General features: G+C 39.0%; 1 protein-coding gene across 1 annotated transcript in view; it reads right to left on the bottom strand.

Moving 5' to 3' along the window:
• The window catches only part of LOC109928729 (docking protein 5-like), a 394,735-nt gene that overhangs the window by 54,358 nt on the left and 322,799 nt on the right, over positions 1-17,578 (bottom strand). Inside the window, exon 7 of the mRNA XM_048608408.1 lies at positions 6,988-7,123. Within this exon, the coding sequence (XP_048464365.1) occupies positions 6,988-7,123 (136 nt within the window). The remainder of the gene's footprint in view (positions 1-6,987; positions 7,124-17,578) is intronic.

Raw genomic sequence — 17,578 nt, 5'->3', positions numbered from 1 at the left:
TGCTGCTTGGCCTGCTGTGTTCATCCAGCCCTGCACCTTGTTGTCTCTGTTGCTTTTCCTACAGTTCTCTTTAAAGCCACTAGGTGGATGACTGTGTGTACATACGCACCATTAGAGCTTTGCAGGGCTATGTCACCATGAAACAACAGAGCAGCAGTCGGGAATAGTGGCGGGGGGGGGAAAGAGTCCAGACTGATTGATATATTGTCACGTGTACCAAAGTACAGTGAAAACCTTCATTCACAAGCAGTACAGGCAGATCATAGTAGGTAAGGATGTACAGATCACAGGTTGTAAAAAGACTTAGAGGCATACAGTTTACATTGCACAGAGTGTGTGCTAGGTGAGATCAACGTTGGCAAGATCAGCATTATTTGAGGCTGCAGAGTCCATTCATCTGTCTGATAACAGCCGGGAAGAAGCTGTTCCTGAATGTGCTGGTGTATGTGTTCAGGCTTCTGTATCCTCTGCCTGACAGAAGAGGTTGGAGGAGATCATTATCGGGCTGCGATGGGTCTTTGATGATGTTGGCCGCTTTACCGTGGCAGCGAGCCATGTAAATAGAGTCCATGGATGGAAGGTTGGCTTCCATGATGGTCTGGGCTGTGCACATCACCTTCTGTAGTTTCTTACGGTCCTGGGCAGAGCAATTGCCATTACCAGGGCATTATGCACCCAGACAATATGCATTCAATGGTGCATCTGTAGAAGGTGGTGAGGGTTCTTATGGCCTGCCAAATTCCCTGAACCACCTGAGGAAGAAGAGCCATTGTTGTGCTTTCTTGACTGCCGCATCTACGTGGGAAGACCAGGACATATTGTCAGTTATTCTCACTCCGAGGAATTTGATGATTTCCACCCTCTCAACCTCAGTTCCATTGATGTAGATGAGGGAGTGTTCTCCTTTCTTTCTGAAGTCCATGATCAGTTCTTTAGTTTTGCCGATGCTGAGAGAGAGGTTGTTCTCATTGCACCATGTCACCAAGCTTCAAGGTGTTTCACAGTTATTGAGTTTAAAAGCCACAACTAACACCCCAGAATCCAGAGTAAACATCAAAAGAGGGACAGTGCTATTCTGGAACAGTTATATTTGGTGAAAGTTTTGGCCTGTCAATGTGTAGATGCGAATACTGTGTAAGAGAGAGTGTATGAAAGGAGTGGACAGTTTCACTCTTATCATGAGATTTCTCAGTCTCTCTAATGAACCAAGCAACAGAGCAGAGTGGTGGAGCTGAAGTTACGGCAGGGCAGCGAATGGTATTGTAAGTGCAACAGTGATGTCTGTGGCGCTGCATGTGTTAAACTCCTGTTCCAGGGACACATCAACGACACCGGTGCACTCAACACCACCAACTTTCTGTATAATCTTGCGGTGGCAGGAGATACCCCATCTTCCTTCATGACAACAGTGACTCAATTTCTTGCATTTTTTTTTGGCTGTAAAGTGGTCAGAAAAGGCATAATATAAATGCAGAGATAGTAGGAACTGTCGATGCTGGAGAATCTGAGATAACAAGGTGTAGAGCTGGATGAACACAGCAGGCCAAGCAGCATCAGAGGAGCAGGAAGGCTGACGTTTCGGGCCTAGACCCTTCATCAGAAAAAATTGAGGTTACTGGGTATGTTATGCTTGAATGAAATGGAACGCTAGCTCTTATTTGAAATGGAATGGAGCAAAATTAGGGAGGGTATGCTAAACCTGAACAAGACACAAGTCAGATTACAGTTGAAATGCTATGAATAGTTCTGGGTGACTATTTAAATAAACTTATACTCGCATTTGATATAAGACATTGAGGATCTGTTTTGAGGAGAGGTTGAGTAGATTGGGCCTGTACTCTTTGGAAAATAGATGAATAAGAGGAGACCTTTTTGCAACATACAAGACTCTTAGGGACCTGACTGGGTAGATCCAGAAAAGTTTTCTCCCTGTGGAAGATTCTAGTACCAGAGGACACAATCTCATAATACGGGATTACACACTTAATCCAGAGATGTGGAGCAACTTATTCTCATAGAGGGTATCAAATCTTTGGAATTCTTTATTATAAAGAGCCGTCAAGGTTGGGTTGCTAAGCATATTCAAAACTGAGATAATCAGGTGTTTCACTCAATAAGCAAAACAATGGGTAAATCAAGGGGAAAAGGCAGGAAAATGGAACTGAGCATAATCAGATCAGCCATGATCTCATTGAATGGAAGAACAGACTCAATGGGCCAAGTGGCCTGCTTCTGTTCCTATCTCTGAAGCTTTTATGATGCTGGGAAATGTTGATTCAACAAAGCACAATGATCTTATGATATTTACAGGTCAAATTTGAATTGTATAGTTAGCTTAGTTTCTAACCAACTTAACCTGAAGGTCTGAATTAGATGCAATTAACATATTTTAATGTACATTTTCCTACACTACACTCTGTTTTGGAATGAAAGATATTGCACTTGATTTATAGACAACTATCCAATTAACTTAATTTGTACATGCAAGTTCAACCAATTAGCATACTTCATTAATATGCTGCTGCTATTAAAATAATGATTATATACTGCAGAATGTGTAAAGTGCATAATTGTCTTTTTGAGATATGGGGAAAATCTAATTAGCATATCTTGCAGAAACAAACCTCATCTAACGGCATAGCTTACTATTACATTTCTCACTATTGGTATAACAAGTTTTACAAGAGTAGCTGTTGTTCTCAAGCTGTTGGAACAAAGGTAGTGAAGTTAACACCAATGATGTTGAGAAAACCTTTTCTAACACCTACTCCCTCCTCCTATTAACTAATGCAAGGAACAAAAAATGTCAATCAGATTTAGTGTTAAATCTAGCTACAACCTAGAGTACAAAAGTATATCGCTGGTATATCCACATACCTTTGTGCATTAAAAAAAAATTCAACGGCACAGTGAATTCTGCAATAAATAGGCTGTGCTGTTTTCTTATCCATTTGAATAGCCATTTCTTTTACTTTTTTTTTAAAAAATGACCAGATACATGTATCAATAAGACTTAAACAGCAGACAAATTATCATTTCATTTCCACTTTGAGGCAATATAAAAGCAAAAGTGAAAACTCAAAGTGAGATTGCGTGAGACCATCTTAAGGAAGCACCCTCACACAGGTTGTAACTTATTGCTTCTTAAAAATAAACTCCTGTAAAATCTTCAGTCCTGCTTGAATAAATGTTGGGGAATCTCATGAGTTTAATAAATTTAGTGTTTTTGGTAGTTTAGTGGAGTAGCATAAAATTAAACATGATTTTTCATAGATAGGTGGGAGCCTACAAATTCATCTGAAGTTAGGTTTGCTGAAAGGACAGGTTTCCTTGGGTTCTGCCAAACCTTGCTCAACATTTTTTTTTTGCTTCCTTTTACATGCCATTGACAACAGATTCAGAGACTGTTTGGTGGGCAGGCTTTTAACACTGGGCTACAGATAGAGAACAGAGAGGTGGTAGAGACAACTTTGGAAGAATGGGAGCATCAGAAGACTGGAAGGATATTTGAATGGTCAGTCGTGTTGATATCAGGGAGCGTGTGAAACTCTAGCCATCCTCATTTCCTTTTGGTCATAGCTAAGTTTAAAATAATAAGTTAATTCTGTAGCATAGAGCATTTATTATAGTGTTTGACCAACAAATTTGCTCCATGAGCAGGTCCCACTTTCATTCTGTTTGCAGGTTCCTTTTACGCACTATTTGACCAATCCTATCCATATTTGTGGGGTTAGAATCCCCAACAGAATCTACACACAGAATAAAACCATTCAATCAATCTGGTCTAGAATAGCTCAGTGGTCTACACAAGGGCCCTCCAAATCCTTACCATCTAATCCTGTCAGCAAACTCGCCTATTCCTTTCTTTCATGTGTGTTTGTCTAGCATCCATTTAAATGCATCAATTTCATTTATCTCAACTACTCTATGTGAAAGAGTATCACTCTCTGTATGAAGAAATTTGTCTTGACATGTGGCCACCTTATTTTCATAGGCCCATTTTGGTTTCCCTCCACAAGTTGAGATAGGTGTGTCCTTCGCATCAACCTTTTATAATTTTAAATTCTTCTGTTACATCTCTTCCAAGTTTCTTCCTTTTCCAGAGAAAAGAGCTTCAGTCCTTTCACCTTTCTTCATAAGTATGTTATTTCCAGTCTGGTACCATCCTTACAATTTTTTTTTTAACCTATTTTTCCTGTGTCTCTATATCCTTTATAATATCAAGACCAAAACTGTGCACAGATGCCCAAGTGTGGCTTCACCTAGGTTCAGTACAAGTTTCACATAATTTTCAGATTTTCAATTTTGCCTCTAGATACAAAGACTAGTTTGCTTATTTGTGTGTAAAAGCCTTATTAAATTGTGCTGCTACTTTTTGGGTCCATATTAGTGTTAGAAATATGATTATTGGTACTCTCAGTACTGTGATATCTTAAATATGCACTGCACAAGCTCTCTTTTGGTCCCAAGAGTTGAGTTCATAATCATGAAGTATAAATCAGATGCAGTCAGGATAGAACAGGAGAAGATGAGGAAATATAAAGAGGAGAGAAAGTGCATAAAACAGAAATTGCTGGAAAAGCTCAGCAGGTCTGGCAGCATCTGTGAAGAAAGGGGTGGAAGCTCAGGGTCTTTTTTGCAAGCAGAACATGGAGTGACCACTTTGCTGAACATCCGTCTATGCTTCTTTAGCCCAATCTACATTGACTGGGTGACTGCTTCGCAGAACATCTATGTTCTGCCTGCAAAAAAGACCCTGAGCTTCCAGTTGCCTGCCACTTTAAACACCACCCTGTTCCCTGGCCAACATCTCTGTCTCTGGCTTGCTGCAGTGTTCCAGCAAATCTCAATGCAAACTGGAAGAGCAACACCTCATTTCCCACTTGAGGACCCTGCAGACCTCCAGACTCAATATTGAGTTCAATAATTTTAGGGCCTAAATTCACCCACGCCCTAGCCTCCTGCCCCACACACCAGGCCTTGTTATCACATAGCCTGCATTATACACTACCTGTTGTTTTAACAGTCCCCATTCACAGCTTTTCACCCTCCTAGCCAGATTGTTATTAACTCCTTTGTCTATCCAACTGCTCTTCTTTTTCTTCGGGCTCTATTCTGTATCCCATTGTTTACTCCCTACCCCATCCCCGTCCCTATTTCCAGCATGTAAATCACCATTTTCCCAGCTAGCATCAGTTCTGAGGAAGGGTCCCGAAACATTAACTCTGTTTTTTCCTTCACAGACCTGCTGAGCTGCTGAGCTTTTCTAGCAACTTCTGTTTTTGTTCCTCATTTACAGCATCCGCAGTTCTTTCGGGTTTGTTTTTGAAGAGAGCAAGTGCCTTTGGCTGATTGAATTTATTCCCTTATTATTTCACACCTTCCATTCTAGCATCCAGCTAAACTTTAAATTTCCCTAATGACTTTGATTCCACGCCTTAATGGCCCTTCATTTGTTACTTTCTTTATATTTGACAAGATTCTGGTTAAATTTTCAGACCAGTACTTGGGTATAAATGAAGCCTTGGATAAATCAAAATCAGCTGCATGCTGTATAATGTGAAGGTTCTGGAAGTGTGCCATGTCGGAGACTGTATATGGCTGAGCCCAAGACTCTGTGACAATATTCAGATTCAGTGAAGCTGAAAACAATCTCTACCCAATCTGATGATGCCACATAGGCTAGCGTGGAGAATTGATGAGCTCAGTTCTACACCTCAATCAGGTCAAACATGTCAATCCTAACTGCTCACTGTCTTAGTAATTATGTAACTTGGACTTTGTTTAACTAGGCAATAAACTAAATTCTGGTGTTAAAGTAAATGCAGTCAAATGCCTCCTCCTGTTAAGACTTATGAGGGGTTTATCATCTACCACTAATAGCCAAACAGGTCCTTTGACACATTGTAGAAAGGAGGATTAGTGGCAGGACTCTACCCCATCTGTTAATTACCACTGCCTGGTATCCCAGCATATGAGAGTCAGCATTAAGCTTTCTTTTTTGACACTGGAAGAAAATGTAAATTCTTTTGTGTAATTCAGTAGAACAGTACAGAATAAATGCAAACCCATAACCATAGTGACTAAAACAGCACATTAAATACCGCAATTATGAACAAAGCAAGTGGAATAGAAAGCAAAATCAGACTTGCGCTTCAAGGGCTAATTTGCATAAATATAGAGACAAAATAATTACCATACATGTTATATTTCTTCCATCAGCCTTCAAACAAAGGTCAAGTAACTCTTCTTTTGAACTTTGTAACATGAAGAATGCCACGTACATAAAAAGAATTAAATAATTTAAAACCACTTATGCCACATAATATTCACTTTGACATCCTTAGGGACATCAGCAAAGAAACAGATTGAAATATGACTGATATTTTTAGGCATTACATAAACATATTTGAGGATTTGAGATGAGCTAATGTAATTTTGTTTATAAAATGGGCACCAAGCCAAGAATTTTCATCAAGTAACACAGAGAGAAAGCACAAAACCATCAGAAATGATGTTACTACTGTTCAATTAAGGACTGGAGAGGCTAAAAGGACGAGTGTGCAGGATTTTGTAGGAATTATTTCTGTACATCTTACATTTGAATAGAATTTTATGAACAGATAATTAACACATTATCAGTTCACAGAATCACATTTGATTTCTAAAAAGTTTCTGATATATTATTCATGGGGCTTTCAAAGCTGGTGAAAATCTTCATAAAACTACCTTACCATAGTTGGTTTCAACATGCTATTATGTATAGTATTCAGGGATTAAATTCATTGAAAAAAAATTTTAACAAATATGTTTTTATGCCAAAAGGTTCAACTTTAAAAAAAAATCACACTTCAAATTTCTCCAGAGTTGCTTTCAAACAGAGATCTACAGAATGCATGGAAGAAATGAAGAAGAATGTAAAATGTCCTACCACCGTCTCATAATGAAAGCTGAATATCAGAGACCAGGCACTGTCAGAACACATACCCGTGAATTTTTCTCCCTCTGTAGCATCTGCTCATGTTGTTCAGCTATGGCCAGTGCCGCAGAATGCACTTTCTGGTAAATTGCTTCACCTTCTCTTGTTTGGAAGGTGAATAGTCCTTCACCTGTATCACACATTCTGCCAAAATACAAAAACAATTAATATGCAGAAAAATATCAATGCTTTCAAACCTTGCAAGTGTCACTAATTTCCTTTTTTATTCTTGTGGGCAGTTTTTGCGTCAGCCCTTGAACTCTCTGGATAGATAAATACCAAACATACCACCAAACATGTGCTTTACGGCCCCTTGAAAGCCCTGATGCAGCAGTTATGCATGAATTGACTGAGATGTTTAGACTTCTGATGGGCAGTTCTGCTTTGCCTGGGTTACAGTTGGAAACTTGTGAGAGATCTAACTTATTTACTAAGATAGTTACCCACAAAATGTTAGACTTATGAAAATATTGTTAAACTTCTGGGTAAGTATAAAACTGACTCTTCTTGACATTCCATGCCCCTCCCACCCCTGACTCCTCAAATCCTCTTATTCCTCCAATTTCCCGATCCTCTGATATACCCCACAACCATCTGGCCCCCTGGAGTCTCTGACACTCCCATAATTTTCTAACCTCCTCTGGCTCAATGAATTCCCCAACCTCAGAACCTCCCCGCACTCCTGAACTCCCCAGAGCTTGCAAATCCCATCCTGACCCTTCGGCACTCTCTTCATCCTCTGACCCCTGACACACCGAATTGCAACTCTCCGATCCTCCAATTCTACCACCTTGAAACTCCAACCACCCCCAAACCCTACTCAGACCATGAATTCTCTCCTGAATTTTGATTCTTTATTTTTGATATGGCCCATCTGTATCTTGCTTTCATGCTTTTCCCTGTAGACAGACATTAACACATGCCTTATCTATGCTTTGCTTCTGTTCTAAAAAACTTCCCCAAAATACCTCATGCACCATCTCAGAATTGGTAAATGACTATGTAGAAAGAAAAAGAGGGAAATCATAAGACCATGAGAAATAGGGACAGGAGTAGGTCATTTGGCCCCTCGACCCTGCTCAGCCATTCAATCAGATCATTGCTGAGCCTATTAATGTTAGGGAGCATGCAGTGCCTGGCTCATTTTTGTTTGTTTTGGATTTGGGACAAAAATGGGAAAAAAAAGATACTGCTGTTAACCAAGGAATGTGGAATGAGTGCTGCATTTTTAAGAACAAGTCTTTGGAACTAATTGTGTGTTGCTCAAGCAGTGAGGGAAGATGTTTAAAATCGAATGGCACAATGGGTGCATGTTTTCAGTGCAAAAATCTGACAGAAATGGACCACTGATTTTTTTTTAATTAATTAGCACCTGTTGTGAAGACCAAGAGCCATCAGCACGGCAACAACTCTCTGGCTTAGGGGCAGCTTGATACAACGTTTGTCAGGAATACAGAGGCAAAAGGTCTCCAGACTGCATGAGACAGGATCTCTCCTTTACTCTTTCTACAGTGATGTGACTACATATGGAAAGATGGCTAGGTAAGCTGTTGCTTCTAACCAGTGACTGAAAAACTGAACAATTAATGTGCCAACCCCAAACCCCATCTTCAGCAAATAACTGAAAGAACTTAGATACAAAGATCAGAGCTCTTGAAACTTGAAAAGACTTGAGAGGCAAAAGGAAGACCTCAATAAATCCATGGACTGGTACTAATAAACTGTGTTTTCCATTCACCTTTTGTTTGTTTGTGTGTGAATGTGTGGTTTCAGAGTTGCAATTAGTCGAACTATATGTCAATGTTGGCTGTGGTTAGAATTGATTTGCATGTTCAGTACAGAAATATGGTTAGCATTCTCTGTTAACCTGAGTCTATCAGACAGGTAAACTAGACTCTTTGAGTAAGTTTAACTAACTCTAACTTTTGTGACGACCCTAGGAGTAGTGTGGCTCCAGTTCTGATGCACTTTCTCAAGTGAACTGTAGCACATTGATGTTTACAATATAAAGGAGGTGAAATTGAAATATATGCAAGGCATTTATGCAGATTAAGTCTTATCTCTATTCTAGTGGGTTCTGTATATTTGAATAGATTAAATTCAAATTACTGTATAATTGGTTTGTTGCATAGTAGTGAGCAGTTAAGCGATCCTGTTATTAATCTTTAAGCACGCAAATTAAACCGCACTAAGGAGGTTCATTCCAAACGTTGTTCTTAGAGACATAATAACTTTCCCAGATGTAAATAGAATAGAAAATACAATTTCATAAAATTAGGTTATTAATTCACTTTAATATGGGCCAGAGATGCAAATAATTGTCCCTTCACATAATGCAACATAACGCACAGCATTCTGCCACATTAGTATTTCCAAAGATTTCATTACATCAATTGTCTTTGCTTTAGAACTTGGCATTTTATAGTGTTAAACAAAAGATTTTAATAGCTCTTACAGAGAAGTCACACAGAAGGATACATGAACTGATCTAGTATAACATATTAATTGAAAACACAACATTTTTCTTGAATTCTTGCTTCTATCCCATTAGAGATCAACTATGCAATGGCTAACATGCTGCATTTATACAGACAGATGCTGAATTCAATATTTTAGCAGTGTCATGAGTAGAAATCAGCAGTTGTAGTATTTATTAGAGTATGGAAAGGACAAAGCTCCTTTTTGTATGCTCTCTAGCAGTCAAGACACAGAAGCACATAAAAGAAAGGAGCAGGAGTAGGCCAGTTAGCCCTAAAATCTACTTCATCATTCAATAAGTTCAAGACTGTTCAGATTATGGCCTTAACCATAGTTCCTGTCTGCCCTGGTGTATACATACTACAACAAAATGAGTTATTGTGCAGTCTCTATTTAGCTGCCTCACATTACACATTGGCAAAGGTATGAAAATATATCTTCCCACACAGCTTTAGGAATCTTGCTCATGCCAATAGTCAGCAGCTAGAGGAGCTGAACAGCTAGAAACCCTACAGAGGAAACCCTCATTACAAGATTCAATCCAGCAGAAATCTACAGTCGACAGTAACAGCATTTCAGACCTGTAAGAGATGTTCTGCAGGAGGAGTTAGTAACTCTCTGGACCTGGAATATAAGTCAAATCAAGGCTGTTCCAGATTACACTGTGTGCCAATGAAAGGAGCAGACCCAATTTGGAGCACAGAGAACAGACACTCTGTATATAAAGTTAAGATGCCTACTGGGCAAGAGACAACTTTGTAAACCAAAAGGTGCAGACTTACAGGCTGAAAAAGTTAAGAGTAAAGAAAAGTACATATAGCTCAAATTGAGTATCAGTACCATAGCGAGCAGGTGCCATGGCTATTGTGAGGGAAATCAAATGCTTCCCAAGCACAGTCGCAGATCTGAGGACATCTCCCAGCCAGAATTAAAGCAATAAAGGAGCATTCTGTATTTGAAGTCAAAGCAGACAATGTTGAACAGAAGACGAAAATTAGGAGACTTCAAGGCCATAGCAAAGGAACGTGATCCTCTATTAAAATAGGAATAAAGGCAGGAAGCATTTATTCAAACTGCAAGACAATGGGAACCATTCAGAAACAAGCAGAGGGGAGTGGGTTTCATTAGAGCCTTAGATAGTGGGAATCAACTAGGAAAGTATGGTGATAAAAATGGTGAATGTTATTAAAGATACAGGCAGCAGGATTTATTCAGTTAAGCTGTTAAGCAAACGGAAATCATTTATCTAGCCCAGAAATAGCAAAAATTATCAAGACTGGTCACTAAAAAGGTGTGAATCCTATATTATGCCCATGAAAAAAAATCCTCCTTTTTGACTCCAAAAAAAAGGGAAAACCTTCAGTAGCGTCACAGAACAGTAGTTCTAGTATTACTGCAAAATTAAAAGCCTTTTAACAAGGAGAATACATTATTTCATTCAAAAGATCAACTATCAAAAATAATATTGCCAGTAGGATTGAATTCCACAGTGAGGCAAAATAGAACCCAGAAGTGTAAATCTTGAAGAGAATAATACTGAAGATACAGAATATCTTCCAAATTATGTACAAAACCTGAAGCTGAACAAATTAATGCTTTTCTATACAACATTGGAAAATTAGCTGAGGATGTCATCATTCACCAACCTGCAAAACGAGTGACAGATAATTTTGAAGAGGTACTGAGAGCATGAGATAATTATTGCAAGATCAAGATTTAATACGAGAGTTCTGCGTCCCAGGAAATCCAGAAATAATTTTATTATTCAACTGTACAGATTAGTAGAAAAATATGATTATAGTGATTTAAAGTCAGAATTCATAAATGACAGAGTTACTGTTGGGACTGCTGGTGAGTCTTTGTCCAGACTTATTATAGTAAACAGAATGACTCTAGAGAATGTTGGTCAGATGATGAATAAAGCAGAACTCCAGAAGCAGTACAGGTCAATCCTAGGAAGTGAAAATCAACTTAATCTCAGAAGAACAGTGGAATCTGTGCAATTTTTAAAGGTACCTAATCACAACAGCCACACCTGAGAAATCAGGACAGTGTCTTGGACAGACAGTAAAGGACATCAACACTAAAGAACATTGTCAGTGCAGCAGAACAAGGAAACCTCTCAGGCACAAACAGTGACCAGATATTAAAAAGAAAAGATTTATCTTTAACACAACAGGTTGGTTTCAGAAAATGTGCAATTGTAGGATATACTCTGAAAATAAAAACCAAGAAGCCAAATAGCTCCCCATATAACAAGGGAGTATAGTCTACAAAAGAAGAAAAACCTAAAGTATTTCTGAGGAAATAGATGATCCAAATGTGGTCTTTTGACAAGAGTATGTTTATGTCAATGTACATTTCATTAATTTATTATATGATACAAGGGTCAGAGTTACTAAATTATAGCAGTGAACAATAATTTAAAACATGCCATTAACAACTGACAACAGAGCAATGACGTGGTCCAGAAGGTACACCACTCAAGATGGAATTTAATTTAGATAAATGTGAGGTGCTGCATTTTGGAAAGGCAAATCAGGGCAGGACTTATACACTTAATGGTAAGGTCCTGGGGGTGTTGCTGAACAAAGAGGCCTTGGAGTGCAGGTTCATAGTTCCTTGAAAGTGGAGTCACAGGTAGATAGGGTAGTGAAAATGACGTTTGGTATGCTTGCCTTTATTCGTCAGTGCATTGAGTATAGTAGTTGGGAAGTCATGTTGCAGCTGTGTAGGACATTGGTTAGGCCACTTTTGGAAGATTGCATTCAGTTCTGGTCTCGCTACAATAGGAAAGATGTTAAACTTGAAATGGTTCAGAAAAGATTTACGAGAATGTTGCCAGGGTTTCAGGGTTTGAGTGATAAGGAGAGACTAAATAGGCTGGGGCTATATTCCCTGGACCATTGGAGGCTGAGGGGTGACCTTACAGAAGTTTATAAGGTCATGATAGACATGGATAGAGTTGAATACTCAAGGTCCTTACCCCAGCGTAGGGGAGTCCAAAACTAAAGAGCATAGGTTAAAGGTGAGAGCGGCAAGATTTAAAAGGGACCTCAGAGGCAACTTTTTCACACAGAGAGTGGTGTGTGTATGGAATGAACTGCCAGAGGAAGTGATGGAGGCTAGTACAACTATAACATTTAAAAGGCATATGGATCGTTATACAAATAGGAAGGATGTAGAGAGATTCAGGCAAAATGCTGGCAAATGGGATTAGATTAATTTAGGATAATTGGTTGGTCCACCAACTCATCCATGCCAAAGGATCTATTTCCGTGCTGTTTATCTCTATGACTGTATATGCTACAGGCAGCTCTCCAATACAAGCAACATCAGTTAGCAGTCAACTTATATATGCTTCACCAGCAATTATTCTCACTTTTGAGCAGGAACCATAGAAATGTTGAAACATGCAGCAGGGATATCCATTTGGCCCTTCAAGCCTGATCTGTTATTCATTATGATCATTGCTGATCATCCAACACTGTAGCCTTTTCCTGCTTTTCCCCCATATCTTTTGACTCCTTTAGCCCCAAGTGCTATTTCCAACTTATTCTTGAAATCATAAAAAGGTTTGGCCATGACTGCTTTCCGTGGTAGTGAATTCCACATGCTCTTTGCACTTTCTGTGTGAAAAAATTTCTCCTCATCTCTGTCCTGGATGGTTTACCCTTAGACTGCAACCCCTATCAGGAACATCCTTCTGGCATCCACCCTGTCTAGTCCTGTTAAGAATTTTATAGGTTTCAATGACATCCCCCCACATACTTCTGACCTCCATCAAATATTGATTCAACCTCTCCTCATACATCAGTCCTGCCTTCCCAGGACCATCCTTCCTCAGATACTCCTCCTGGGAGTAAATATCACAAACAATCTGTCCTGGCCCATCCACGTCGACACTACAGTCAAGAAAGCACATCAGTGCCTCTACTTCCTCAGAAGGCTAAGGAAATTCAGCATCTCCACAATGACTCTTACCAATTTATATAGATGCACCATAGAAATTATTTTATCCGGATGTATCACAATGCAGTATAGCAACTGCTCTGCCCAAGACCACAAGAAATTACAGAGAGTTATGAATGCAGCCCAGTCCATCATGAAAATTAGCCTTCCTTCCCTTGACTTTGTCTACACTTCCAGCTGCCTTGGGAAAGCAGCCAACATAATCAAAGACCTCTCTCACCCTCTTTGTACTTTCTTCCACCCTCTTCCATTGGGCAGAAGATGCAAACGTTTGAAAACATATACCAACAGATTTAAGAACAGCTTCTACCCCACTGATACCAGACTTCTGAACGGACTCCACATATATTACGGTTGATCCTTCTCTCCATCTTCTCTGTAGCTATACCACTATATTCTGCATTCTATTATATTACCCTGATGTATTTATGTAAGGTATGATTTGTCTGGTTAGCACATAAAATAATACTTCTCACTGTATCTCAGTACATGTGACAATACCAAATCAAATAAGGAGACCAAAACTGCACACAATATTCCTGGTGTGGCCTCACTAAGGATCAGTTTAGTTGCAGCAAGATATCTTACTTCTGTACTCACATCCTCTTGCTTTCAAAGCCAACATAGGATTTGCCTTCTTTAACATTGCTGCATGCTTACCTTCAATAACTGTCATTGGAGGACATCTAGGTCTCATTGCCCATTTGCTTCTCTCAATTTATAGTCATTCAAATAGTAATCTGCCTTCCTGTTTTTCCTACTAAAGTAGATAACCTCATATTTATCCACATTATATTTTATCATCCATGTAGTTGCCCACTCACTCCAAATCAGACTGAAGCTTCTGTGCATCCAGTTCATAGTTCGTTCTCCCAAACAGCTTTGTGTCATCTGCAATTTGGAGATTTTACATTTAGTTCCCTCATCTAAATCATTAATATATATTAGTGTATCATTGGGATCCTTGCACTGATTCCTGTCGTACCCCACTAATCACTGCCTGCCATTTTGAAAAAGACTCTTTTATTCCTATTCTCTATTTCCTGTTTGGCAACCAGTTTTCTATCCATCTATCAGGGGTGATGGGGAGAAGGCAGGAGAATGGGATTGAGAACACATCAGCCATGATTGAATGGTGGAGCAGACTCAATAGGTCAAATAGCCTAATTCAGCTCCTATATCTTATGGTCATTTGAATACAGTATCCCCATCCAAGCACTTTAATTTTACACACTAATCTCCTAGGTAAGACTTTATCAAAAGTCTTCTGAAAGTCCAAATTAACCACATCCACTGGCTCTCCTTCATCAACTCTACTAGTTATAGCCTTGAAGAATTCCAGCAGGTTTGTTATGAAAGATTTCCCTTTTATAAATCCACGCTGACTCATAAGAACGTAAGAACTAGGAGCAGGAGTAGGCCACCTGGCCCGCCATTTAATAAGATTATGGCTGATCTTTGAGACTCAGCTCCACTTATCCGCCCACTCACCATAACCCTTAATTCCTTTACTGTTCAAAAATTTATCTAGCCTTGCCTTAAAAACATTCAGCGAGGTAGCTTCAACCACTTCACTGGGCAGGGAATTCCACAGATTCACAACCCTTTGGGTGAAGAAGTTCCTCCTGACCTCAGTCCTACATCTGCTTCCCTTTATTTTGAGGCGATGCCCTCAGTCTGATCCTGCCACTGTTTTCTAAATGCACAGCAATTACACATTTTATAATGGACTCAGACATTTTCCCCACTATCAATGTCATGTTGACTGATCTATAATCTCCAGTTTTTTCTCTGCTTCCATTCTGAAATAGAGGGATTACATTAGCTACACTTCAATCTGAAGAAACTGTTCCAGAGTCTGTATCATCTTGGAAGATGACCACCAATATATCTATTAATTCCATGGCAACTTTCTTAAGTACTCTGGGATGTAGATTATCAAGGCTTGGGGATTTATTGGCCTTCATTCCAATCAATCAATTTTGCCAACACCATTTCCCTGCAATCCTGATTTCCTTCAGTACCTTCTCCTCACTAAACCCAGCGTTCCCCATCATTTCTGGTATGTTAATATAAAATGAAGAACTGCAGACTCTGAAGACCTGAAAACACAGAAATAGCTGTAGAAACTCAATAGGTTTGGTAGCATCCATGGAGAAAGTAGAGTTAATGTTTTGCATGAAGTAACCCTTCTTCAGAACTGTGTAAGCAAAATGCCATACTAAATAGTCATTTCAAGAAATAGTATGAATTTCTGTGCAGCAATGTTCAAAATTCCCTTTTTCTAACTAAAAGTGCTCCTCTGTGGGTATTGTTCTCGTGTTGATGTAAAAACTCAAACAAATTTATTTTATGCACAATCATTGATTTCCTAGAGATAATTATATATTTTACTCTAAAAACTAGATCTGTGCACCTTGGCTTAATTATCCCTTTCCTCTAATTCTTCACCTGAAGAGAAAAATTGCTCGACTCTCCATGTCCAACACAGTAGGAGATCAACAACTAAATATAACAAAGCAACTTACATCAAAGTAAGGCATGTCACAGATAGAAAGTATGTGTTCTTTGTCTCTGATCAGTATGTTTTATATGAACTCCAATGGTTCAAGAAGGCTGCTCCGCCACTATCTTGTCAAGGGAAACTAAGGATGAATATAAATACTGGCCAGCTGGTGATGTCCACATCCCACAATTGAATAATTAAAAAAGATTTGTCTTTTTTTTAACCCTAGGAGTTTTTAACCCAATTAAAATAATATAGCAGCAAGCCTTAGTGATTTTAAAATTAAACAGGGTTATTTATTCTCACACACCTAACCTAAATTAATGCAACATCATGCATTCTCTATCTCAGGTATGCGACATACATGTAAGTTCACAATATACCCACATGCAAACACACAGACAAAGATTGTATACAGACAAAGATAATGCATTTTTGCAGGTTTAATTTCATTCCATATCTACTTCATGATCTCTGGTCTCACATGTGCCAAATTTGTGGTTTCTTGAATGGGCTTGATGCATTATGGTTGGAGGGTGTTGCACAACAAAAGGTTGAAGAAGGATCACTGGATCCGCAACATTAGATCTCTTTTCTCTCTACGGATGCTATCAAGCATACTGCATTTCTCCAGCTCACTCTAATTTTATTTCAGATTTCCAGCATCTGAGTGTTTAATTTAGAGGTTAACAGTAGGTTGTGAGGTTACTTGTATCTAGGAGGTTTGTTCTCTGGATAATTTTGAAACTGGAGCAGGTTACATGTTTAACTTTCTGATAACTTGCAGCTTTGGTTTTGCCACCGACTGCTGGTCCTGATGAACAGACAGGATCTGCTGCACAGAGTTCTCAGCTGATCTTTCCAACAGAGAAAAATGCATGGTGGTCTCACAGTGCGGCTTTTCACAAGTTGAGTGTCATTTTCCAAATTAGGTCATGATGCTACTGTGGCTTTAAGAGGTGGGATTTTGTCTTTTTTTTAAATGAAGAAATGTTGAGTCAGAGGTGCTGAACAGTCCGCTCAAAGCCAATAGTGTACACAGCTTGTGAGGCCTTTTTTTTTAAAAGTTGGAGCAACAGAAGAAGTCTGAATGGGTGGGGATTGAGCTCCAACAGAACCAGGATTTTTAATTTTAGCTTTCTACAGTCACTAGGGTCTTGAAGCTAGATGTGAAAGTTCTTATTCCTCCCTCCGTTACAGCTAAAAGCTGGTGTTGTCCTCCTGCTGCTAGAATTGCATGTGAGACAATCTATTTTACTGAATTTGCCTTTGCCAAAGGTGTGTTTATGGATAGTCACAATATTGGAACAGTTAATTAGTAGTAGTTAATTTCTATTAAGCATTTTGATAGAGTTACAGTTAAGCCAATTCTTTTCTTTGGTTTTCTTTTATCTGTATTTTAACTGTGTAAAAATAAAGTGTGTTTTGCTTAACATTTGAGGAGTTTGACCAGTTGAATTGCATCTGGAATGCAACACCTTACACTTATGTTCAAAATAAGAAAAAAGTCAGGGTCTAGGCTACATTCATTGATATATTTTGAGGGGATTTGGTCTGGTCCAAAGGAAGGTGTTGTTTTCATGTTGATTTCACATACTGTGTTGTGAATTGACATTTCTGAGGGCCACGCACTCTGTAGTAGA

This window comes from Rhincodon typus, chromosome 19 (assembly GCF_021869965.1).
Source record: "Rhincodon typus isolate 14 chromosome 19, sRhiTyp1.1, whole genome shotgun sequence".
NCBI classification, from domain to species: Eukaryota; Metazoa; Chordata; class Chondrichthyes; order Orectolobiformes; family Rhincodontidae; genus Rhincodon; species Rhincodon typus.
The sequence above is the reverse complement of the archived record's forward strand: the minus strand, read 5'-3'. Positions and strand labels throughout refer to the sequence as shown.